This window comes from Zea mays, chromosome 10, assembly GCF_902167145.1.
Source record: "Zea mays cultivar B73 chromosome 10, Zm-B73-REFERENCE-NAM-5.0, whole genome shotgun sequence".
Lineage (NCBI taxonomy): Eukaryota > Viridiplantae > Streptophyta > Magnoliopsida > Poales > Poaceae > Zea > Zea mays.
Window position 1 is genome coordinate 61,110,417 of NC_050105.1, and position 25,989 is coordinate 61,136,405.

General features: G+C 45.8%; 2 protein-coding genes across 2 annotated transcripts; both read left to right on the top strand.

Moving 5' to 3' along the window:
- Positions 1–12,312: 12,312 nt before the first annotated feature.
- Positions 12,313–23,144, top strand: LOC100193069 (V-type proton ATPase subunit D). The gene is made up of 2 exons (NM_001138235.1): positions 12,313–13,336; positions 22,807–23,144. The coding sequence occupies exon 1, from the start codon at positions 12,492–12,494 to the stop codon at positions 13,299–13,301; it is 810 nt and encodes a 269-aa protein (NP_001131707.1). The 5' UTR covers positions 12,313–12,491; the 3' UTR covers positions 13,302–13,336; positions 22,807–23,144.
- Positions 23,145–23,720: 576 nt separating this feature from the next.
- On the top strand, positions 23,721–25,564 carry LOC103641122 (pentatricopeptide repeat-containing protein At5g66500, mitochondrial). Its single transcript, XM_008664492.2, has one exon. It carries the CDS (start codon positions 24,118–24,120, stop codon positions 25,495–25,497), a length of 1,380 nt encoding a protein of 459 aa, XP_008662714.1. The 5' UTR covers positions 23,721–24,117; the 3' UTR covers positions 25,498–25,564.
- Positions 25,565–25,989: the final 425 nt, after the last annotated feature.

Below are 25,989 nucleotides of genomic sequence, written 5' to 3' on the forward strand. Positions count from 1 at the left end.
AGAGTTTATATACATGGTTAGAGTACTCACTATCTTCAAAGCCGGGAGGTTGCTCAACATAGACCTCCTCCTTGATTGGTCCATTGAGGAAGGCACTTTTCACGTCCATTTGGTAAAGCTTAAAGCCATGGTAAGTAGCATAGGCAAGTAATATGCGAATTGATTCAAGCCTAGCTACGGGTGCATAGGTTTCACCGAAATCCAAACCTTCGACTTGTGAATATCCCTTGGCCACAAGTCGGGCTTTGTTCCTTGTCACCACACCATGCTCATCTTGCTTGTTGTCGAAGACCCACTTGGTTCCTACAACATTTTGGTTAGGACGTGGAACTAAATGCCATACCTCATTCCTAGTGAAGTTGTTGAGCTCCTCTTGCATAGCCACCACCCAATCTGAATCTTGTAGTGCTTCCTCTACCCTGTGTGGCTCAATAGAGGAAACAAAAGAGTAATGTTCACAAAAAAGAGCAACACGAGATCGAGTAGTTACCCCCTTTTGAATATCACCGAGGATGGTGTTCACGGGGTGATCTTGTTGGATTGCTTGGTGAACTCTTGGGTGAGGCGGCCTTGGAACTTGTTCATCTTCCTCATCTTGATCATGGGCATCTCCCCCTTGATCATTGCTCTCTTCTTGAGGTCGCTCAACTCCTTGATCTTCTCCTTCATCATTTTGAGCCTTATCTTCATCTTGAGTTGGTGGAGATGCTTGTGTGGAGGAAGATGGTTGATCTTGTGCATGTGGTAGCTCTTCGGATTCCTTAGGACACACATCCCCAATGGACATGTTCCTTAGTGCGACGCACGGAGCCTCTTCATCACCTATCTCATCAAGATCAACTTGATCTACTTGAGAGCCGTTAGTCTCATCAAACACAATGTCACAAGAAACTTCAACTAGCCCAGAGGACTTGTTAAAGACTCTATATGCCCTTGTGTTTGAATCATATCCTAGTAAAAAGCCTTCTACAGCCTTAGGAGCAAATTTGGATTTTCTACCTCTTTTAACAAGAATGAAACATTTGCTACCAAAGACTCTAAAATATGAAACATTGGGCTTTTTCCCGGTTAGGAGTTCATATGATGTCTTCTTGAGGATTCGGTGTAGATACAACCGGTTGATGGCGTAGCAAGCGGTGTTGACCGCCTCGGCCCAAAACCGATCCGAAGTCTTGTACTCATCAAGCATGGTTCTTGCCATGTCCAATAGAGTTCGATTCTTCCTTTCCACTACACCATTTTGTTATGGCGGGTAGGGAGAAGAGAACTCATGCTTGATGCCCTCCTCCTCAAGGAAGCCTTCAATTTGAGAGTTCTTGAACTCCGTCCCGTTGTCGCTTCTAATCTTCTTGATCCTTAAGCCGAACTCGTTTTGAGCCCGTCTCAAGAATCCCTTTAAGGTCTCTTGGGTATGAGATTTTTCCTGCAAAAAGAACACCCAAGTGAAGCGAGAATAATCATCCACAATAACTAGACAGTACTTACTCCCGCCGATGCTTATGTAAGCAATCGGGCCGAATAGGTCCATGTGTAGGAGCTCGAGTGGCCTGTCAGTCGTCATGATGTTCTTGTGTGGATGATGAACACCAACTTGCTTCCCTGCCTGACATGCGCTACAAATCCTGTCTTTCTCAAAATGAACATTTGTTAGTCCCAAAATGTGTTCTCCCTTTAGAAGCTTGTGAAAATTCTTCATTCCAACATGTGCTAGTCGGCGATGCCAGAGCCAGCCCATGTTAGTCTTAGCAATTAAGCAAGTGTCGAGTTCAGCTCTATCAAAATCTACTAAGTATAGCTGACCCTCCAACACTCCCTTAAATGCTATTGAATCATCACTTCTTCTAAAGACAGTAACACCTGTATCCGTAAAAAGACAGTTGTAACCCATTTTACATAATTGCGAAACTGAAAGCAAGTTATAATCTAAAGAATTTATAAGAAAAACATTAGAAATGGAATGGTCAGGTGATATAGCTATTTTACCCAATCCTTTGACCAAACCTTGATTTCCATCCCCGAATGTGATAGCTCTTTGGGGATCTTGGTTTTTCTCATAGGAGGAGAACATCTTCTTCTCCCCTGTCATATGGTTTGTGCACCCTCTATCGATGATCCAATTTGAGCCTCTGGATGCATAAACCTACAAAACAATTTTAGTTCTTGATTTTAGGTACCCAAATGGTTTTGGGTCCTTTGACATTAGATACAAGAACTTTGGGTACCCAAACACAAGTCTTTGACCCCTTGTGCTTGCCCCCAACATACTTGGCAACTACCTTGCCTGATTTGTTGGTTAGCACATAAGATGCATCAAAAGTTTTAAATGAAATGTTATGATCATTTGATGCAACAGGAGTTTTTCTTTTAGGCAATCTAGCATGGGTTGATTGCCTAGAACTAGATGTCTCACCCTTATACATAAAAGCATGATTAGGGCCAGAGTGAGACTTCCTAGAATGAATTCTCCTAATTTTGCTCCCGGGATAACCGGCAGGGTACAAAATGTAACCCTCGTTATCCTGAGGCATGGGAGCCTTGCCTTTTACAAAGTTAGACAATCTTTTAGGAGGGGCATTAATTTTAACATTGTCCCCCTTATGGAAGCCAATGCCATCCTTGATGCCAGGGCGTCTCCCACTATAGAGCATGCTTCTAGCAAATTTAAAATTTTTATTTTCTAAGTCATGCTCATTAATCTTCGCATTAAGTTGAGCTATGTGATCATTTTGTTTCTTAATTAATGCTAGGTGATCATGAATAACATCAACATTAATATCTCTACATCTAGTACAAATGGAAACATGCTCAACAGTAGATGTAGAGGGTTTGCAAGATTTAAGTTCAACAATCTTAGCATGTAAAATGTCATTTTCACTTCTAAGATTGGAAATTGTATCATTGCAAACATATAAATCTTTAGCCTTAGCAATTAATTTCTCATTATCATTTCTAAGGCTAGCAAGAGAGACATTCAATTCTTCAATCTTAGCAAGTAAACTAACATTATTATCTCTAAGATCTGGAATTGAAACATCACTAACATTGGAATCAACCTTAGCAATTAATTTAGCATTATCATTTCTAAGGTTGGCAATAATATCATGACAAGTGCTTAGCTCACTAGATAATTTTTCATATTTTTTACTTCTAGAGCATAAGCATTTTTAACCTTAACATGCTTCTTATTTTCCTTAATTAGGAAGTCCTCTTGAGAGTCCAAGAGTTCATCCTTCTCATGAATAGCACTAATTAGTTCATTTAATTTTTCTTTTTGTTGCATGTTTAGGTTGGCAAAAAGGATGCGCAAATTATCCTCCTCATCACTAGCATTATCTTCATCACTAGAGGATGCATATTTAGTGGAGGATTTTGATTTTACCTTCTTCTTTTTGCCGTCCTTTGCCATGAGGCACTTGTGGCCGACGTTGGGGAAGAGGAGTCCCTTGGTGACGGCGATGTTGGCGGCGTCCTCGTCAGAGGAGGAGTCGGAGGAGCTCTCGTCGGAGTCCCACTCGCGACACACATGGGCATCGCCGCTCTTCTTCTTGTAGTATCTCTTCTTTTCTCTCCTCTTTCCCTTCTTGTCGTCGCCCCTGTCACTATCACTAGATAATGGACATTTAGCAATGAAATGACCGGGCTTACCACACTTGTAGCACACTTTCTTGGAGCGGGATTGGCGGAAGCTCTTGATGATGAGCGCCATCTCCTCATTGTCGAGCTTAGAGGCGTCGATGGGTTGTCTACTTGATGTAGACTCCTCCTTTTTCTCCTCCGTTGCCTTGAATGCGACCGGTTGTGCTTCGGACGTGGAGGGGCCATCTAGCTCGATGATTTTCTTTGAGCCTTTGATCATCAACTCAAAGCTCACAAAGTTTCCTATTACTTCCTCGGGAGACATTAGTGTATATCTATGATTACCATGAATTAATTGAACTTGTGTAGGGTTAAGAAAAACAAGGGATCTTAGAATAACCTTGACCATCTCATGGTCATCCCATTTGGTGCTCCCTAGGTTGCGCACTTGGTTCACCAAGGTCTTCAAGCGGTTGTACATGTCTTGTGGCTCCTCCCCTTGGCGAAGCCGGAAGCGACCGAGCTCCCCCTCGATCGTCTCCCGCTTGGTGATTTTGGTCACCTCATCTCCTTCGTGCGCGGTCTTGAGTACGTCCCAAATCTCCTTGGCGCTCTTTAATCCTTGCACCTTGTTATACTCCTCTCGACTTAGAGAGGCGAGGAGTATAGTGGTGGCTTGGGAGTTGAAGTGCCGGATTTGGGCGACCTCGTCCGAATCATAGTCTTCATCCCCCGGTGATGGTACCTGTACTCCAATATCAACAACATCCCAAATGCTAGTGTGGAGTGAGGTTAGATGATGCCTCATTTTATCACTCCACATATTATAATCTTCACCATCAAACATGGGTGGTTTGCCTAATGGGACAGAAAGTAATGGAGTACGTTTTGGAATGCGAGGGTAGCGTAGGGGAATCTTACTAAACTTCTTGCGCTCATGGCGCTTAGAAGTTACGAACGGCATGTCGGAGCCGGAGGTGGATGGCGACGAGGAGTCGGTCTCGTAGTAGACCACCTTCCTCATCTTCTTCTTCTTGTCACCGCTCCGACGCGACTTGTTGTGTGAAGAGGATCCCTTCACCTTGTTGGCGGACTCCCCGGATGTAGCTTTCCCATGGCTTGTGGCGGTCTTCTCGCCGGTCCCGATTTCCCTCTTGGCGAATGCTCCCGACATCACTTCGAGCGGTTAGGCTCTAACGAAGCACCGACTCTGATACCAATTAAAAGTCGCCTAGAGGGGGGTGAATAGGGCGAATCTGAAATTTATAAACTTAAGCACAACTACAAGCCGGGTTAGCGTTAGAAATATAAACGAGTCCGAGAGAGAGGGCGGAAAACAAATCGTGAGCAAACAAAGCGTGAGACACAAGGATTTGTTTTACCGAGGTTCGGTTCTTGCAAACCTACTCCCCGTTGAGGTGGTCACAAAGACCGGGTCTCTTTCAACCCTTTCCCTCTCTCAAACGGTCACTTAGACCGAGTGAGTTTCTCTTCTCAATCAAACGGAACACAAAGTTCCCGCAATGATCACCACACAATTGGTGTCTCTTGCCTTGGTTACAATTGAGTTTGATCACAAGAAGAATGAGAAAGAAAAGAAGCAATCCAAGCGCAAGAGCTCAAATGAACACAAATGTCGCTCTCTCTAGTCACTATTTGATTTGGAGTGATTCTGGACTTGGGAGAGGATTTGATCTCTTTGGTTGTGTCTAGAATTGAATGCTATAGCTCTTGTAATGTGTTGAAGGTGGAAAACTTGGATGCCATTGAATGTGGGGTGGTTGGGGTATTTATAGCCCCAACCACCAAAATGTGGCCGTTGGAAGGCTGCTGTCGCATGGCGCACCGGACAGTCCGGTGCGCCACCGGACACTGTCCGGTGCGCTAGCCACGTCAGCCGGCCGTTGGGTTCTGACCGTTGGAGCTCTGACAGGTGGGGCCTCTGGGCTATCCGGTGGTGCACCGGACAGGTCCTGTAGACTGTCCAGTGCGCCGTATGCCGCTGCTCTGTCCTCTGCGCGCGCAGGCGCGCATTAAATGCGTTGCAGTCGACCGTTGCGCGCGAAGTAGCCGTTGCACCGCTGGCACACCGGACAGTCCGGTGTGACACCGGACAGTCCAGTGAATTATAGCGGAGCGGCCTCCCTTTTTCCCGAAGGTAGTGAGTTCAGCGTCGAGTGCCCTGGTGCACCGGACACTGTCCGGTGCGCCAGACCAGGGTGCCTTTGGGTTGTCTTTTGCTCTCTTTGTCTGAACCCTTTCTTGGTCTTTTTATTGGCTTATTGTGAACCTTTGGCACCTGTAAAAACTTATAGACTAGAGCAAACTAGTTAGTCCAATTATTTGTGTTGGGCAATTCAACCACCAAAATCACTTAGGAAAAAGGGTGTAAGCCTAATTCCCTTTCAGCTTCATGTATTGATCATCAAGTTGATGCCTCCAGGGCATACTGATATGACATTCAGTATCTCGCAATTGTGATCAATATTAAGCATTCACTCCCCCTAACGATGACATCTGTCAAAGTCTTTATCCCTCGAAACTCAAACACATCCTTCAAGATATGTGTCTCATTGTTCATCTAAAATAATGAGGGTGGATGAGGCTAAGGAGATACACCTTTCATTCTATCATACACCATAATGTATACATAGTTGTGCAAAGCAAATAATTTGTCCTTCCATAGGACTTAGGAGATATTATAGTTGTAATAGTACATATTCTAGATATGACTCATTGCTCCAGGCATTCATTCATTACAACTTCTATGATGGTGTAACAAAAGTCCATCAAAGATCATAATCGACCAGGGATTTTTCATCGATTAGATACATTGTTATAGTCTGTCATTCTAGCACAATGGGGATATTTTGCCAGTAACACCTAAACCTTATAGGTTTCTACCATCAGGGCTTTAGAGGATACCGTAATTCCACATCAAGTGAAAAATACCATGAGTAAAACTCGTGGAATGCACATGTGCTTATTCAGTGAACTTCAAGTCCTTTGGTACCTCATCTTATTCCTTTTCGGGTCTGTATGGGTCTTTATCCCTTCATAGGGATTATCAAACTTTGGTGTTTAACACAGACTTTATTTCTTCTGGAAAGGTTCCATCTGAGAACTATAATCTCAACTAGGAGATATTCTCCCTACATATAGGAGAGTGGTCATTCATCAGGAATGCATTATTCGGTATGAGATTTATATGTTGCATATTTATAATTCAAGATTATGAGTCCTCCTAGGATCTCATGATGGATCTTCAGAATCCTATTAACTGCATATTTTAATTCATGCCATTTGCCAGATATATTACATAGCGGAACAATGTTTATTCAACACATATGTGGGATGGGTCTCTCACAAGACCACTTGAACCATCGCATTCACCACACATTATCTCAATAATGCCCATAAATGTCCGAACTTCAAGCTCGCGACTTTCGTTTTGCGATTATTGGTTCAACCTCGATTGCATTTATCAATGACCCGATAAGAGAGCTTAAAGCACTCATGCCTAGGACTTTGTTTTGGATCCCTTTGCAATCTATAGAGGCAAGATAGGTGTCGACACATTTGTCTCCCACATTTAATAATGATCTTCGTCATTTCCCAAAACGAAAGATTCATTGTTCCGTATTCCCAGCACAATGATATTGTGTGCATTGCTAGGAACTTCATCATCAAGATGAACCTCTTCGTGAGGCAAATCACCAGCAGGGCGAGTTCATCGGAGGAGAGTTATTACAGACCACATGAATCTGCAATCAGAACATATGCTTTGACTAAGGCTGATGGATCATATTCGCAGGTGTCCCCGAGAATAGATCAAATACCAATAAGTCAAATGTGGATACGATATTAATCCCGGGTATATCCACATCTACATCAGGTAGAAGCATTCAAACCAATATGGTTACTCCTCAACGATTTCTGGCAAACTCCATATACACAGGAGTACACTCCGAACGACAGGTTCAGTTTGGCTTTTGTGCGTTTAATAGAATATGGAGGCATTACACTATATGGGCATTCCTCCCCCTAATGCCGAGATGTTTTAAAAGCATACATATAAAATCCCCAACCACAATCATCCAGTTGTGGGCAATGTATGCTATTGTGGTGATTTATTTGGGAAATCTTACGCACATTACAGATAGGTGTTTTATGCAGTGAGCTTTGGACTTAGATTAATGTAGTGGCATGAATACTACATATTTGTCCTTCAACATGGAGGGTTAGTCTCAACATCCAGCGAGACATGCAACAACAAGTTGCTTCATGGTTACAATTCTGCAAACTTATTGTTATTACTACCAAATGCATAGTCAATCATTAAGATTTAGACTGATATGCGCAACACTATTTTATCCATAAGGGTCCTTTAGGGGCTCATGCATACCATTCGTCATTTGGATCCATTAGTTGACTTCAGATCAACAAGTAAAATGACCATCAGGGTCTAACGCTCACAAAAACATTCACTTGTTGCATTGTGCTTTTAAGCACATAGGAAAAATGTGTGTGTTTATATTGGTAGTGAAGTGCACAACATCAGGCCAATGCTACCAAGCAAAGATTTTTATATGCAGAGATGTATAGTCCAGCTTATTTTTATCACTGCCCATGGTTTACCCAATTACTCATACTGCTCTGAAATTGGGTATCGATTTATGCAACATTTTTAGGTATAATAATTTTGAGAGAGAACTTATAACAATAGTTAATTATTTGTGGTGTTGCCAGCAGGGCAAACATTTCTACTCATATTATATACCAAATTGTTCTATAAAGCATTATCGGTCTCTTTGTTGTTCGGCAAAAAGAGAAGCTTTGGAATAGAACAGACAAGGCCAAAAGTTCATTTTATCTGGGAAAAATCACCATATAACTAGCTTTTGATGAAGCAAATGATGATAAGGCTTGGCAAGAACGAAACAATACTGATATTACTGCTCTCATACGAAGAAATCATCAGGAGTAGAGAGGATACAATAGGACTCTACAAGATCTTCATATTTCTATCACAAATTATCATCACTAGTAGTCTAGTGGTCAAGACATATGGCTCTTCTGACTCCAAGGACCAAGGACATATTAATGTCTAATTTAGCTTCAAGCTCTGTTGTGATGTGGGATTTTATAGTTATTTGTCTACTCTTCTCACTTCTGGTAGATCGGAGGTAGATAATGGTAAGCATGCCAAAAGATGGAATTCAGTGTAGTTCGGCTACATAAACCTCAGGTATGTGTCCATTCAGGACCGACCTTTACCATTTAGCTTACAGTGTATACCAAACTTGTTAAAGGACTATCCTGAGTCAATTCAGTGACTATAAGTATTTACATTTCCGAGAGATGTATGCGACACAAGCATAAAGGTCCTCGATAGAACGAGTAAAGTGGTTCGACAGAAACACACTATGGTTTTCACACCAACATAGTGAAAAATTTCTCAGAATAACCTCTCGGTATACTCGTAACTTCGTGTTGCTAGCGGTTACATGTCCTTTTTATCTCATAGTTTGCTTCATGTCATCCAGCGACAAAGAGAGCAATGTGCTAACATCTGGTTGAGCAATGTATGACTGAGATTTCTGATCTTAAATCATTTGGTAAGGTCTTTTTGCTTACTAATATAATCCCAATTTGTGATATCTTCTATGCCAAAAAGGCTTTCATGCATTATATTATATATCTTCGGGTTACTTCGGGTAAAACTTTATGCATGAGGAGAGAGGAGAGAATTAACTTATCCATGTTCTGTTGTATTTCAATTTAATTTCCCAGATTATTCAAGCACTATAGAGCTTGATATAGTTGTTATGGCCACTTGGCAATATAAATAAATATATGACGCCACACAACACAAGCAAATAAAATATAGAGCTAAACAAAATTGTTTACGAAGGTTGCGCATAATGTGACTTTAGGGGCTTGAACAACCCACCATAATCCACGCGAGTATAAGCTCTAGCGTATCTGGCGTCAACGCGTGAGCGGCCATCAGGGCCACGACAACATAACAAGCCTTCGTAATAAGCGCAACAGGCACAATTATGACTCGGTAATCGGGGTACATGATAAGTCCACGCAACGTGCGCAACAGGCGCAATTGTGGCTCAATGATCACGGCAGATAGACAGTGCCTACAGGGCATGCGAAAAATACGCGACTCAGTGATGGCGGGCCGACTCAACGGGTGCTGTCCGAATGAACGAGAGTGCTACATAACAATCACATGACGCAGCCAAGTTCGTACGACACAAATACTGCGTCGTGTTGCCAGGGCGCAGCCAATGCATAGGTGATGCCATAACTCAGCCGATTAATAACGCAGCCTGATCGGCGTGTCCGAGTACCCACTATACAATTTAATCGCTCATCGTGAGTTTAAAAGCTCAACACAATATAAATATTTAGAGCGATTTAAGAATACATAATATAGCCTTCATATCTTTCTGCTAATTATTTACTACGGAAATAAAAGCAGAAAAATAATACCAGATTTAATCCATAAACATAACACATCTGGTGTAAAAAAATGTTCTCATATTTAAGCACACATTTTTTCTATTAATTATTTGCGACTAGAAATAATTAATTAAAGTAGAAATCGCAACACAAACCATGCTTGATTTTATTTATTATTTTTATTAGGAAAATAGGATAAAATAGCATGAAGCATGTATATAAACTAAAACATGTATAATGGAGAGGTATTTTTTTTCACCGCTCCCAAGTTTCCTATGCATGCACCTCTAGTCAATGAGCTGCATGCAGGCATGCGGCTTTGGCTTTATTTTTTTCTTTCTCAGTCACCGCAACCCCCCTTTGACAAAAAAACACTAGTGGCTTGCATGCCGTAATCCGCAACCCCTTTGACAAAAAAAAAACGCTAGTGGCTTGCATGCCGTAATAGCAGGTGCATGCGGTCCAGAAAACGTGAACAACCATGCAAGGAAACGTCAAAGCCCACAAGGCAATCACGATCCGCTATCCTGAGGAGGTGCCGGCATGCACGGCTCCCGGCCCTTGATTTTGGCAAGGCAGCGGTGTGGCTCCAGGCCTTCTCGTGAACTGCAGCGCGGCATCTCGGCGCATGAACCGAGACCAGTCGACCACCGAATGGTGCTCTGCTCCGACCAACAGCATGCACACGGGCTCGTAGGCGATATACGCGATTGAACACTAAATTGCAGATCCACTCAAGATTTCATACCGTGATTCCTGGTTCGACAAATGGTAACGAAGTCTGTCGCGTAGGACAGTTCGGTAAGGCCAAGAGACCTGCCGGCTTGACGAAGAGTTGATGCAGATCTGATTCGGCAGCAACGTCGAGGTAGAGCGTGCTGATAACGTGTTGAGAACTACGTTACCACGGATCACCAGATCCGCTCCCTTTCCTCCCGTCAACAGTAGAGGCGCAAGAAGCTGTAGAGTACCCGTCTCACTTTCCATAAACACGACAGAGGAAACATACGAGACACGATATATGATTGGGCATCTGGCCTCTTTCTGATCTTTGTATTATGAAAGGGTGTACATGTTCCTTATATATAGAGATGTGAGACCACTTAGGAGCAAAGCCAGTATTTGCCCACATAACTCTGACTAGGGTTACTTAACAGCTAACAGATGGGTCCCGCTAGCCAGTGATGGCGCACACGGTGATTCGCGGTGTAGGTGCGAGACACTGGCCGGTTTGGCCCACTGGTCGGCACGCGAAATGATCTTTGGACCGTGCGGCGTGGAGTAAATAGTGAGATGGGCTGAGCTGGGCCATGCTGGTAGGGGAGAGGGGTTGGCTGACTGGGCCGACTCAGGTAAAAAGGGCTCACGAGGCTGCTGGTTGTTTCTCTTTTTCTTTTCTATTTTATTTTCCTATCAAATTAGATTCAAATTCAAATTTTGAATTAAATTCATATAGAGTTCAACCTTCAAGTGAATTTAAGTGCACAAAAAAAATATCCAGAATGAGATGAAAAAATATAATTTTATTTATTCATTTATTTAATTGGATATGCCTTAATGATAAATCACACACTAAGCAAAAAATTATTTCTCCATAACAAAGGAACTACTTAACCAACTTAAATTTACATTTTAGGGTTTACAGATGGATTTTGACTTGATATAGATTTAAACCGACTCAATAACATCCAATTCACATAGATTGAAGAACAATCGAACAACACACTAAGGGGTAAGTAAATGGGGTATGAGAGATGATGCGAAATTCTGCTGCGAAATTCACCACCTTCTCAACGCAAAATTGGCCCACTCCAGTTTTGTGGTCGCGCGTGTGACAAGCAACAGTATCATCGAATTGAGCCCACGGCTCGACCCGCTGTGACCTACCCATCTAGCCACGAGTCGATATTTCTGAACCCAACTAGTTAGAATATTTCCAACAATGTTTTAAATCGCCTTAAATTAAAATATAGGGCTCTACATAGGAAAAAAACTCCAGCAATGCCTTATTTATTAAAATTTGGTCAAAAAGGTACTTTCAAGTGCCTTAAACATACTACATCGTAATAGGCTACCCTATAATCTATATTTGATGCTTTACCGTTGAAGCGGAATGTTTTATTGGTGCCATAAATTTTATAAAATATATTTATTTTTAAATTATAAGCTATTTTTATAAGTCATGTTGTCGTTGGATATGCTCTTACGGCCCAATTATTTTTTCATCTAAAATTTCGCCAATTCTGCTGCAATTCACCACCGTCCCCAATTCCCCATCTCCTCGCCGATCCAACACAACCCCACCTTCACATCAAGCAGTACACCGTCGTGTCCCCGATCCAGCCACACGAGTCGACACTCGACACAGGCCCGCGATCCCCTCCCCCTCTTCCTTCTCCGGATTCGCGGCGATCTAGCCGGCGGCGGGCGGCGCAGCGATGGCGGGGCAAAACCAGCGGCTCAACGTCGTGCCGACGGTGACGATGCTCGGCGTCATGAAGGCGCGGCTCGTCGGCGCCACCCGCGGTCACGCGCTGTTGAAGAAGAAGTCCGACGCGCTCACGGTCCAGTTCCGCGCCATCCTCAAGAAGATCGTCGCCGCCAAGGAGTCCATGGGCGAGACGATGCGCGCCTCCTCCTTCTCCCTCGCCGAGGCCAAGTACGTCGCCGGCGACGGCGTCCGTCACGTCGTCCTCCAGTCCATCCGCGCCGCCTCCGTCCGCGTTCGATCTCACCAGGAGAATGTCGCCGGGGTCAAGCTCCCGAAGTTCACTCACTTCGTCGACCCCGCCGCGGCATCCGGGGGGCCCTCCAACGCGTCTCCGAGCCTTACGGGCCTCGCCCGCGGCGGGCAGCAGGTCGCCGCCTGCCGCGCCGCGCACGTCAAGGCCATCGAGGTGCTCGTCGAGCTCGCCTCGCTCCAGACCTCCTTCCTCACGCTCGACGAGGCCATCAAGACCACCAACCGCCGCGTCAACGCGCTCGAGAATGTCGTGAAGCCCAGGATCGAGAACACCATCAGCTACATCAAGGGGGAGCTCGACGAACTCGAGCGCGAGGACTTTTTCAGGCTCAAGAAGATCCAGGGCTACAAGAAGAGGGAGATCGAGCGCCAGATGGCCAACGCCAGGCTTTTCGCAGAGGAACAGCTCGCCGAGGATCTCGCGCTCAAGAGGGGCATCTCCGTGGGGGCTGCGGCAAATCTGCTGGCTGCTGGAGGGGAGAAGGACGACGACATCATCTTTTGATCGCCTCTTTCCATGCTCATCCAATCATTCAATCGGTGCGTAGAATCATCAAAGCCTTATTCTGGATCTGGTTTTAGAACATCCACAATGTGTTTCCTCTCATGTTTTTTTTTTCTTCTGTGAAGACTGCTGATGTAGTTGCTTTGATTGTACAATATCAATCGTGTATTTCAATTAATTAGTAGATGCATCCAAATTACCTTCCCTAGATGTGTGACCCAAAAGTGTTCATGCCTGTGATAATTCATCTGAATTTTGCTTGACATTAATGTGAACAAGATATGCTAACACAACCACATGGTTGATATTTCCATACATACATGGCATCAGTGTCTCACTTTACATAATGTACAGCATAATAGCTTGCAGATTGGTCGCATTGATTTTATTCCTGCATGCGATAGTTTATTTGAACTCTAAAGTGAGACACTCGCAGATTTGTTCATGGAAAACAAATATTTTGTAATGACGAACACATTGATTTATTCATGACTACATGATATTACAATTGCACTTCGTCTGGAAACAATGTGCGCTTTAGGATTTTATAGAAACCAGATCTTCGCTTCATATTGCTTTGATGTTGCTGGCAACTGGCAGTTAAGATTTGCTGAGCTTCTTATTATTAGATTCACTTTTAGATTGGAAACAGTGTGTGCTTTAGGATTTTATAGAAACCAGATCTTCGCTCCATAATGCTTTGATGTTAATGGCCACTGGCAGTTAAGATTTGGTGAGTTTGTTATTATTAGATTAACTTTTAGATTGGTCACACAGGATCTATTACCAGAAAATGAAGATACTGTGTATATTATTAAATCAATAGCAATCAGTGTGATAGGGTAAACAGATTAGCAGTTTATCTTTGGTGCAAATTAGCAGAAGACGTACAGAACTTCATATACTCGTTGTTATATCATATATGTTATAGTTCCTTGTTGATGAATGTTATGTTTCTCAGGAAAATTAGCTCCAACTATTAAAATTTTACACACCGTTTATTGCTCCAAGCCTCTAAGACATAGAGAGATGGCAATGGTAGAACTATGTTTTGGGTTCTAGGCCAAATGGCCCATGGGGGTCCCTTAGCAACTGTAATTCTGTAATGATGCCATCAAAGTGATCTAGTGACAAACTTGCCCATTGGAGAATAGATTACTATTGCTAGCCCCTTCCTTATTTTCCTTCAAGCTCCGCCACTGGGAGCTAGAGGAACATGGTGATATGGCCTAATAGAGATGGCAGGGCTGTTGGTAGCTCCAGCATTATACAGATAATTTCACTTCACCCCTAATTACAGTGTCAAACATCAGGATAAAGTTTATGTGCACGAGGGACTCCATTCTCTATAAATGGACGGCAAACGAAGCATATTCCACTCGCTCGGCATACTGAATACAGTTCGGTGGCTCCTACGGGCCTTTCCGGTTGGCCTCATCTGGAATGCTCATGCTGAAAACAAGTGCAAGGTATTTGCATGGACCATGGCAAGGGAGAAAATTCTCATCGCATACAATTTACAAAAAAGGGGCTGGCCACAACATGATCACTGCGCTTTATGCAATGGGCCGCTTGAGACATACATCCATTTGGTGCTGCTCTGCCCTTGTGCCAAAGCAGTATGGAGCCTAACGCTAACTTGGGAACAATTCGACGCAAATCTAATCCCCCCGATAGGTGTGCCTACCCATCTATCCCTATGGTGGGAAGAAGCCCATGCAAAGATTCCAAAAAATGATTTACACTCTTTGGAACATCGGGAAAGAACGGAATAGAAGGATCTTCACTGGCACCTTTGAAGTGGCGGCACATGTTGCCTCTAGAATTGAAGAGGACATTGAGCAATGGAAAAGGGATCTGAAATGGGTGGTGTAATATTTTTGTAAAAGTTTAGTGCACTGCTCCCTTCTGTTCCGGGATGCGCTGCTTTAAGGGTGTTTTTCCTAATTAACCTGTACGTACTATCTTTTTCCTATCTTAATTGAAAGGCAGAGCTCCTGTCATTTCGTTTCAAAAAAAAAAGTTTATGTGCAGTTTATGAAGTATGAACACCTGTGTAACATAGCAACCTGACTCTTGAACTTTGAAGGCCAGTTTAGTTTAGCTTTGTATGTTGAAGTTACTCCACTTAGTTTACTTGAGCACACAAGGTTTTAAAGTCGAGCAACGACTAGTCAAGAAGTCGGTGTAGAGGTGATAGTCGATCTGAGCGACTTGACTTTCTTTGCTAGTCGCTCGACTAGTCACGACTAGTCTTACCATTTGAGCCGGACGACTTATTTTGGCCTAGGTATAAAAATGTGAGCCCACCCAACCATCTCAACCCTAGTAGGTAGGATGCTAATGGAAAATTTCCTACCTTATTTTGGACGCCTAGTGCTGCCCACTGCTTGGATCTCATGCTGGAGGTTATTGGGAAGATAAAATAGTTTAGTGACTGCATTGCTAAAGCAAAGAAGATAACCAGATTTATCTATGCACATGGAAGGTTTTATGACTTGATGAGGACCAAGACAAATGGTAGAGATCTTGTGAGGCATGCAACTACTCGGTTTGCAGCATTCTTTCTAACCTTGGCTAGTATGTGGAAACAAAGACAAGGGCTAAAAGCATGTGTTTTAGTGTGAGAGCAAATTGAAGAATGGTGTGAGAGCAAATTGAAGAACACTGAAGTAGAAAAAGCATGTGTTGTCTGTTGCATTTTGGCAAGCAGTAGAAGATTGCATGAGAGCTTTACAACCTCTTCTAATATTCTTGAGGGTAGTTGATGGTGATGAGAGAACAGCAACAGCTGAAATGTGGGCTGCCATGAATCATGTAAAAAAGAGCATGAAGGAAGCTTTGGACACAAAGAGCGATTAGTGGATGAAGTAATTTCTATTGTTCATAAGAGGTGGGAAAATTAGATGGATACCAATCAGTATGGGGCAACACTGTTTTAGTGTTTTTGAATCCAAATAAGTTCTTTGAAATCAGAGAGAACAATAGAAGACTTGCTACAAGACTTTGTTCAATATTTAATGATGTATTGTAGAAGATGGAGATGGGTGAAGATATACTAAGGGCTAGTTTGGAAACCCTATTTTCCCAAGGGTTTTTCGTTTTCCAAGGGAAATTAGTTTATTTTCCCTTGGGAAATTGGAAATCCCATGGGAAAATAGTGTTGCCAAACTAGCTCTAAACAAGGTGTTTTTTGTTGTTATTAAGTCCTGTTTCCTAAGCACTCTCCTAGTTACTTGTGCTAGTTAATTATAGTCATTAAAGACCTTGAGCAGCTCAACAGGTGTGTGCGGCTGCCAAGGCTCCTATCTGATTAGCTAAGCTCTAATGAGCTGTTATGTAATCAATGTGACTCATCTCATCTTTCTATATAATCAAGCAATGATGGCTGAGGTTAGCACCTGCGGCAAAACTACTCTGTTTACCTCTAACATTTGGTATCAAAGCTTAGGTTAGACACCTGAGAGACTCAAGGCCGACTCCTCTCTTCCCTACTCATGTCGACCTCTGCTGAGCGCGCTGCCAGGCTCAAGGCCAAGGGAACCAGCGAAGGAGAGCTGGGCGACTTCCCCAGCCGGGCTGCACGCCTGAAGGCTGCAGAGGAAGCAGCGGCGCTGGCAGTCCAGGCAGCGAAGCAGGCAGCGGCTGCAGCAGAGGCAGCGGCAAGGACGGCGCAGGAGCTGCGGGCCGAAATCGCCGCCGAGAAGGGAGAAGATGAGGAGGACTGGGAGGAGGAAGAGGAAACAGAGAAGAACAGGCGGATGAGGACTCCACCGCGAGATAGGAGGCGCTCGCAGTCACCACTGCGGGACCGAAGGCGCTGCCGTGGCGGCGCTCGCTACGAGTCGCCGCAAGGAAGGGTGGTGTACCGCGACTCCGGCAGCGGCACGTCGTGGCCAATGCTGGACAAGACGAACTACTACGAGTGGAGCCAGACCATGAAGCTGAGGATGCAGGCGCGCGATCTCTGGGATGCCATTGAAGGCGGTCCTGTCCAGTTTCGCGATGACAGACGCGCACTGGAGGTGATCGTCGGGGCTGTACCCAAGGAGATGGGTCTCCCACTGCTCGACAAGGCTACGGCGAAGGAGGCGTGGGACGCCATCGCTGCGACCCGCATCGGCGTGGACAGGGTCCGTCGAGCAACACTGCAGCGCCTACGCCGTGATTGGGAGAACATCAGCGTCAATCCTGGTGAGCAAGTGGATGACTTTGCTGTGCGGTTGTCAACTCTGCACCAGCAGCTTGTCATCCATGGCGATAGGGACATCACCGAGGAGCGCGTGGTGGAGAAATTCCTGCGCACGGTGCCGGCCAAGTACTCGCAGATCGTCGTCGCCATTGAGCAGTTCCTTGATTTTGAGGCACTGACTCTTGAGGAGGTGACTGGAAGGCTTAAGGCAGTGGACAATCGCGAAGAACAAATACTGACCGAGCCGGTGGCCATCAATGGCAAGCTGTTGTACACTGAGGAGCAGTGGAAAGCGCGATGCAGAAAGGAAAAGAAGGGAGACGATGCATGTGGCTCTGGTTTCAGGAACCAGCGTGGTGGCGGTGGACGCAGCCGCGGTGGTGGACGAGGACGAGGCAGAGTAGGTGGACGTGGTGGCGGACGAGGAGACGGCAATGTTGCTGGCCGTGTCGGCCCCAACACCTGCCTCAACTGCAACCAGGAAGGCCACTGGGCACGTGAGTGTCCGCAGCCGCGCCGTGAGGATGCAGAGCGCGGCGGTGGCGGTGGAAACCGTGCTGGCCGCGGCGGTGGCAACCGTGGTGGAGGTCGCGGCGGTGGAAATCAGGCTGGACAGCGTGGCGGGAACCAAGGAAGGCATGAGGCGCGCGTCCAGTACGCCGAATGTGAAGAAGATGGTGCTCTGTTTCTGGCACAGGGCTTTATCAGCCTAGAGCAGAGCACGCCGGCGCACAGCTACACGGCGCAGCACGTCGAGCTCTCTGAGCCACGTGCCTGTGCCTACCTTGGCGTGGATGAAGAAGATATGGACAGCGGTTGGTACCTAGACTCTGGCGCAACACATCACATGACCGGGCGTCAAGAGTTCTTTGCTGATCTGAACACTGGCGTTCGAGGAACGGTTCGTTTCGGGGACGCGTCGAAGGTAGAGATCAAGGGCGTTGGGTCTATCATCTTCCAAGCCAAGACCGGTGAACAGAGGGTTCTTCATGGCGTCTACTACATTCCGGCGCTGAAGAACTCTATCCTAAGTCTGGGACAGCTTGATGAAGGAGGGTCCAAGGTTGTGATTGACCATGGCGTGCTTCGCATTTGGGACAAGAACCGGCGTCTGATCGCCAAGGTACATAGAGGGAAGAACAGATTATATATTCTGCATCTTGAGGCTGCACAACCTATCTGTCTTGCGGCGCGCAAGGATGTTGAGGCGTGGCGATGGCATGAGCGTTTTGGCCATCTGCACTTCGACGCAATCCGACGACTCAGCAAGGAAGAGATGGCGCGCGGGATGCCGGTGGTCGACCATGTTGAGCAGGTGTGTGACACCTGCGTTACCACAAAGCAGAGGCGGCGCTCTTTTCCGGCCGCAGCAGCATATCGTGCCCAGAATCAACTCGAATTGGTGCACGGTGATCTGTGCGGCCCAGTCACGCCAGCAACACCGATGGGCAACCGCTACATCCTGCTGCTCGTCGATGATGCCACCCGTTTTATGTGGGCTGTGTTGCTGCCATCCAAGGACGCAGCGGCAGAAGCAATCAAGAAGATCAAGGCGGCAGCAGAGGTGGAAAGTGGGCGCAAGTTGAAGGTCCTGCGCACCGACAATGGCGGGGAATTCACCGCAGCAGAGTTCGCCACATACTGCGCCAATGAAGGTATTAAAAGGCATTTCAGTGCCCCTTATTCACCGCAACAGAATGGTGTGGTTGAGCGCAGGAATCAAACTGTGGTGGCCATGGCACGAGCTCTGCTCAAGCAACGCCAGATGCCTTCTCGGTTTTGGGGGGAGGCTGTGATGACGGCTGTGCATATTCTGAATCGATCTCCAACAAAGGCACTGAAGAATGTAACTCCGTATGAGGCATGGCATGGCCGCGCACCAACAGTTGGCCATTTCAAGGTATTTGGTTGCGTGGCTTATACCCGGCAGCTTACTCAGCTCCAGAAACTTGATGATCGCGGTAAGGCTGGAGTATTCATTGGCTATGCAGAAGGGGCCAAGGCATATCGTGTATTTGATCCAGTGTCCCAGCGCGTGCGAGTCAGCCGTGATGTGGTATTTGATGAAGGACGTGGCTGGGACTGGGCATCAGCGGCAGCAGGTACTTCAGAGGCAGCATGCAGCGATTTTGTTGTTGAGTTTCCATGGGCAGAAGAGTTTCCTGAAGCAGAAAGTTCAGTGTTACCCTCTCTTCAGCCACATCCTACATCACCTAGTCTCCCTTTGGTGGGTGCAGGAGAGTCTGCAGCAGAAACAGAGGAATCCGCAGTGGAGACAGAGGTGCCTGTGTCACCTAGAACACCTACACCAGCTCCAACAAGCCCGCAGATAGAGCATGTGACTCCTCTGGAGAATGATAGTGAAAGGGTGGATGCTTGTCATGATGGTGAAGAGCTTCGTTATAGGAAGGTCCATGATATTATTGGTAATAAGCCAACCCCTTTGCCGGCACAGAGGTTGTTTGCAGAACTAAACCTCACTCATGCCGGTGAGCCCACAAGCTATGAAGAGGCAAAAGATGATCCAGATTGGCAGGCAGCAATGAAGGAAGAGCTGAGCTCAGTTGAGCAGAATGGGACTTGGGAACTTGTTACTCCTAGTCCAGGTCATCGCCCAATTTCATTGAAGTGGGTGTTTAAACTGAAGAAGGATGAACATGATGCTGTGATCAGGCACAAGGCAAGACTTGTGGCCCGTGGCTTTGTTCAGAAGGAAGGGATTGACTATGAAGATGCCTTTGCACCAGTTGCAAGAATGGAATCAGTACGTGTTTTACTTGCTCTAGCAGCACAAGAAGGTTGGACAGTACATCACATGGATGTGAAGTCTGCATTTCTGAATGGAGAACTCAAGGAAGAGGTTTATGTTACTCAGCCACCAGGTTTTGAAGTATCAGGAGAAGAGAAGAAAGTGTACAGGTTACACAAGGCATTGTATGGCCTAAGACAGGCTCCTCGGGCGTGGAATGCCAAACTTGATTTGACTCTCAAACAGATGGGTTTTGAGCAGAATGTATATGAGGCTGCCATGTACAGGAAAGGTTCAGGTGATTCTTTGCTGATAATTGGAGTCTATGTTGATGATTTGATCATCACTGGAGTCAATCAGCAGAAGATTGAAACTTTCAAGGCAAAAATGAAGCAGACATTCGAAATGAGTGATTTGGGTCTGTTGTCTTTCTATCTTGGGGTTGAGGTAAGACAATCAGAGGGAAGCATTACTCTGAAACAGACTCATTATGCTAAGAAGATACTTGAGCTCGGTGGTATGGCAGACTGTAATCCAGCTACCACCCCCATGGAAGAAAGGTTGAAACTGAGCAAGGAAAGTACAGCAAAGGAGGTAAATCCAACTCAGTATAGAAGACTAGTTGGTAGTCTGAGATATCTAGTGCACACAAGGCCAGATTTGGCTTTTGCTGTAGGGTATGTTAGCAGATTTCTGGAGAAGCCAACAGCTGAACATCTTCAGGCTGTAAAAAGGATCTTGAGATATGTGACTGGTACTCTAGATCATGGGCTATGCTATACTAGAATGACAGGCAAGGCAAGATTTGTGGGTTATAGTGACTCAGACTTGGCTGGAGATATTGATACAAGTAGAAGCACTACTGGATGTTTGTTTTTCCTTGGAAACAGTCTGGTCAGCTGGCAATCTATCAAGCAGAGAGTTGTTGCATTGTCAAGCTGTGAGGCTGAATATGTGGCAATGACAACAGCTGCAACCCAAGCCTTGTGGTTGTCAAGGTTGTTTGCAGAATTACTGGGAAGAGAAGTTGAGGTGGTGGAACTTAGAGTAGACAATAAATCTGCTCTAGCTTTGGCAAAGAATCCTGTTTTCCATGACAGGAGCAAACATATTAGAATCAAGCATCACTTCATCAGGGACTGTGTGGAAGAAGGTAGCATCAAAACAGAATTTATTCCCACTGCAGATCAGCTTGCTGATATACTGACCAAAGCTTTGGGCAAGACCAAGTTGGAAGATATGAGAAGCAGAATTGGGATCAAGGAGATCAAGATCAGTTGAAACAGGCCTTAGGGGGAGAAATGTTGTTATTAAGTCCTGTTTCCTAAGCACTCTCCTAGTTACTTGTGCTAGTTAATTATAGTCATTAAAGACCTTGAGCAGCTCAACAGGTGTGTGCGGCTGCCAAGGCTCCTATCTGATTAGCTAAGCTCTAATGAGCTGTTATGTAATCAATGTGACTCATCTCATCTTTCTATATAATCAAGCAATGATGGCTGAGGTTAGCACCTGCGGCAAAACTACTCTGTTTACCTCTAACATTTTTTAGCGTTTCAGCGTGTTTTTAGTATTAGCATATATAAAAAATTATAAAAATATAATCATCAACTTATATTCGACTAGTCGCGACTAGTCTACTAGTCGGTAGTTGCACGACTCGACTCGAAAATATTGTTGAGCACAAAGTTCACTCGAGACACTGCTCAGTTAAATGTTTTTCGCAAAGAACGCCAGAGAATAAATTATAATAACTTGACAACAATGTTCATTGTGGACTTTATCTGAAATCTCCAAATATTTTTAATGCAATATTATTTTTCCACAGCAATAAATGACTTTAAAGGTAAGAGGAGTTGCAGTCTATTTCAGTCACTGCTTTATCCACAATCTACAGTTCTGCTGGCACTAAAGTTCACATATCTGTACATGCTATATCTGGAAATCTCTGCTTTTCAACATAGATGCAGTGCTGCGTTCTAGTTTAGCTATTCACTGCTTTATCCAGAAATTTCTTGTGTCTGTAAGCATTATAGCTGGTATGGTGTACTTTATGCTGAGAGTTGATTATATATTGGCATGTGCACTTCTTTGTTGCATAAAAATCCTAATTGAATGTGGTGAAAGCACCTGTATAACACCGAATCTTCAAGCCAGTTCAATTTAGCATTGCTATGAAAAGGTGTAAGGAACTCAGTCTCGGTTTCTTTGAACTTAACATGCATTTTGCAAAGCGCACCAATGTTAGAACCATTGTGGACCTGATCTGAAGTCTATTTATACAACCCCATTTTACCACTTACCAATTTGGCTGACGCATTTCACCTACTTAGAGTTTGCATGCCAAGATGTTGTACTTTGCTTGGTGAGGCTGGACATCATCTCCCTTTGTCTAGCATGTGTGTGCACTCCCCACTCCAGATTCTCTTGTTTTGAGAAGTGCTGTATACTTGGATGACCTGACCAGATGCATCATGCAATTTAATTTTCCATGCTCGTTGATGTGATGATCACACATGGAATTAGTCTCTTTCATTTAGATTTTAATGGTTTGCTTCTCCTTGCAGCCCTGGAAACAATAAGTTGATGCTGGAGCTCCAGAACTGTACCTGTTTATAGAGTGATGGCGGGTTTTTTTTTCAGTGAGTAGTCTGGTGCCTGGTCATCCAAGACCGATGAATAATCTGTACTTGTTGGGGACTAAAGATTGCCAATGAACTTTAGCACGCAGTGGTTATGTGCAGCTGGTGTAGTAAATTCAATTGTGCTCTGTTTTCCCTGTTTGTGTTCATTATAGTTGTATTTATATTTATTTGCGGGGTGTGCGCGGATTGCTGTACTACACCTACTCTGAAGTCGCGACCGATGTATTATTTGCTGTTGGATATGGCATGCTATTGAGGTTATAGCTCGCTATATATATATTTGGTTTCGTTGCTCATCTGTTGCTGTAGTCCCTGGGTTGAATAGGGTCGTTTCGTTGTGTGCTTATCTGCCTGTTTCTGAAACGGCTACAAGCAGCGGTTATCAATTGCTTCGGCAATTGGACTTTAAATTCCCATGGCTTCTGTGTGTTTTTTCCAGGTTGGGCGAAACTGCTGCTAAAAAAGCCACTCTTGAATCAGCCCCCTGCAAAGCCGCAAGGGCATGGAAATGCGATTACAATTTGAAGGCAAGGTTTTTGTGTTCATATATTGCTTCTCCTGCATACCCCAATATGAAAGAGTCTGACTCCAGAGCTTGCTTGAGCAGAAGCGAGGCTGGCTCCAGGATCAGATCACCTTGCTATATTTTTGAGGACGTGTGGCTTTTTTTCATGTTGATTGTCATTTACAGGATGTTTGTCAAATCGACCCACTCACTCGCCGGTACAAGTAGTAATGGATCATGATCAAAATATTACTTCACAATAAATTATGGTACTTAATTAATTTTAGTTTTGAGTCCTCCTATCCTGACACGCCGACTCGGCACAGTTTCTTGTTCTGGCCCGGGAGGGCCACGCAGCGGTCGGTATCCACAGTGCCTTCTGCTCGGCTGCTCAAGTCCTCTCGGAACTCCAACTCCTAATCCTGTTCCGCCTGCAGTCTTCCTCCCACGCTGGTGGGTGCCGAGTGCCGACTGCCATCTCGCGATTGAGGGATCGCCGGCTTGTTTGGGCACACCGGCAGGCGGCGGACGTGCTGGGTTTATTAGCAGCAGTCTCGTGTTATTAGCGGCATTCAACAACAGTCCAGCAGTAGTAGACTAGTAGGTTGAATGGTTGATAGCTATCACATGTTCATTCCGGGTTAGCCTCTCCTCTCTTGCGGCCTCGCCGCTCTGTTTCAGTGGGACACCGGAGTCGGAGAGGAGACTCGTTCGCTTCGCTCGACGGGATGGCGCGTGCACCGCGGCCGTCCGCGGTACCCACCCTGCTCCGCCTCCTCTCCTCCCATCCCAGCCTCTCCACCGCCGCCCACGCTGCCCTGCTCAAGTCCTCCTCCCTCACCAGCGCCGTCCCGGTCGCGGCCACCGCCCTCCTCACGGCGTACGCGAACGCGGGGCACCCGGGCGCCGCGTCCCGCCTGTTCGACGAAATGCCCGCGCCGGACGCCGTCGCGTGGAACGCGCTCCTCGCCTGCCTCGTCCGCCACGGGCGCGCGGGGGCGGCCGCCGCGGCCTTCCACGGCATGTCCGTCTCCGCGCTCCCGCCCACGGCCGCCACCCTCTGCACCATGCTCAAGGCGTGCGCCGCGTCGCGCGCCGCCCGCCCCGGCCGCCAGCTCCACGCGCGGGGCGTCGTCTCGCGCCACGCCGACGCCGACGTCATGGTGGCCACCGCGCTCGTCGATCTCTACATGAGCTGTGGCCACGTGGAGGACGCCATGAGGGTGTTCGTGCTGACAAGGTGCCCGAAGGACGCTGCCCTGCACAATGCCGTTCTCTCAGGATGCGTGGAGAACGGACGGTTCAGTGACGCCTTCTCGACGCTGAGGCGGCGGACGGAGCTCAATGGGATCTCGCTGACGGCTGCTCTCACGGCCTGCGCGGCCACAGCAAACCTGGCCTACGGTACGCAGGTGCATTGCAAGGCTCTCCGTGGCGACTTTGATTCGGACACCATCACATGCAATGCGCTTATTGACATGTACGCAAAATGTGGGAGGGCGACGGCTGCGCGCGTAGTGTTCGACCGGATGGCTACCAGAAACGTGGTCTCCTGGTCAAGTATGATGGGCGCTTATAGTCGCCATGGACATGGCGTTGATGCTTTGGATTTGTTTAAGCTAATGGAGGAGGCTGCGCCAACGGTCCTGCCAAACGCAATCACATTCCTGGCGGTTCTGTCAGCCTGCGGACACTCTGGTCTGGTGGACGAAGCTCAGTCCATGCTACATTTGATGAAGAGCAAGTACGGGATCGATCCACAGCCGGAGCACTACGCATGTGTGATAGACATGCTCGGACGTACAGGCCGTGTTGACGAGGCTTGGGATCTGTATTCTAGTCTTCTAACCGCAAGTCGAAATAAGCCTTCCAGCGCTATCAGTGTCGCTATGCTGAACGCGTGCAGAGCAAACGTGGATGCTGCAAGAGGAAAGGAGGTGGCTGTGCGCATGCTGGAGGCTGATCCACGAAACCCTGGGATTCATGTGTTGATATCGAATTTTCATGCTGCTCTGAGACAATGGCCTCAATCAAATGAATCGCGGAGGATTATAGTGGACAAGGGGCTCAGGAAAGAAGCGGCTAGCAGCCATGTCTGTTTTGGCTAAAAGCTAATTGTGCACATATCTTGAAAACATTTGCTACGATAAATTTGGATATTCGGGACTTCAAACATCGTGCTTCGCACTTTTACTATTTGTAACGATGACTTCATAAGAATAGGACACAAAACACGCAGGTGCAGAAGGGCATAAGTGTCCTTTCAGGTGCTAAATGCAAGGAGAGAGATTAGAAAAGATAGGAAATCAGAAAATGACGTTAAACTCAAGTGTCACATATTTCCAGTCCTATTTCTACGAAGTCAACGTTATAATGACAAAAGCATGAATCATGACGTTTAAAGTTTCAAAAATCCAAATTTCTCATTTGGAGAGTGTCAAAGGTTGGGATACCATGGTAGCCAACCAAACGAACCCTCCACACTAGTACATGTGTGATATCCTGGCCCCTGAAATGGTGATATCTGGACTTAAGACTTAATAGAATTAATATAGTATCCATACCAACGAGGTGTGTCTTTTTTTCAGAAGCCTATCTCA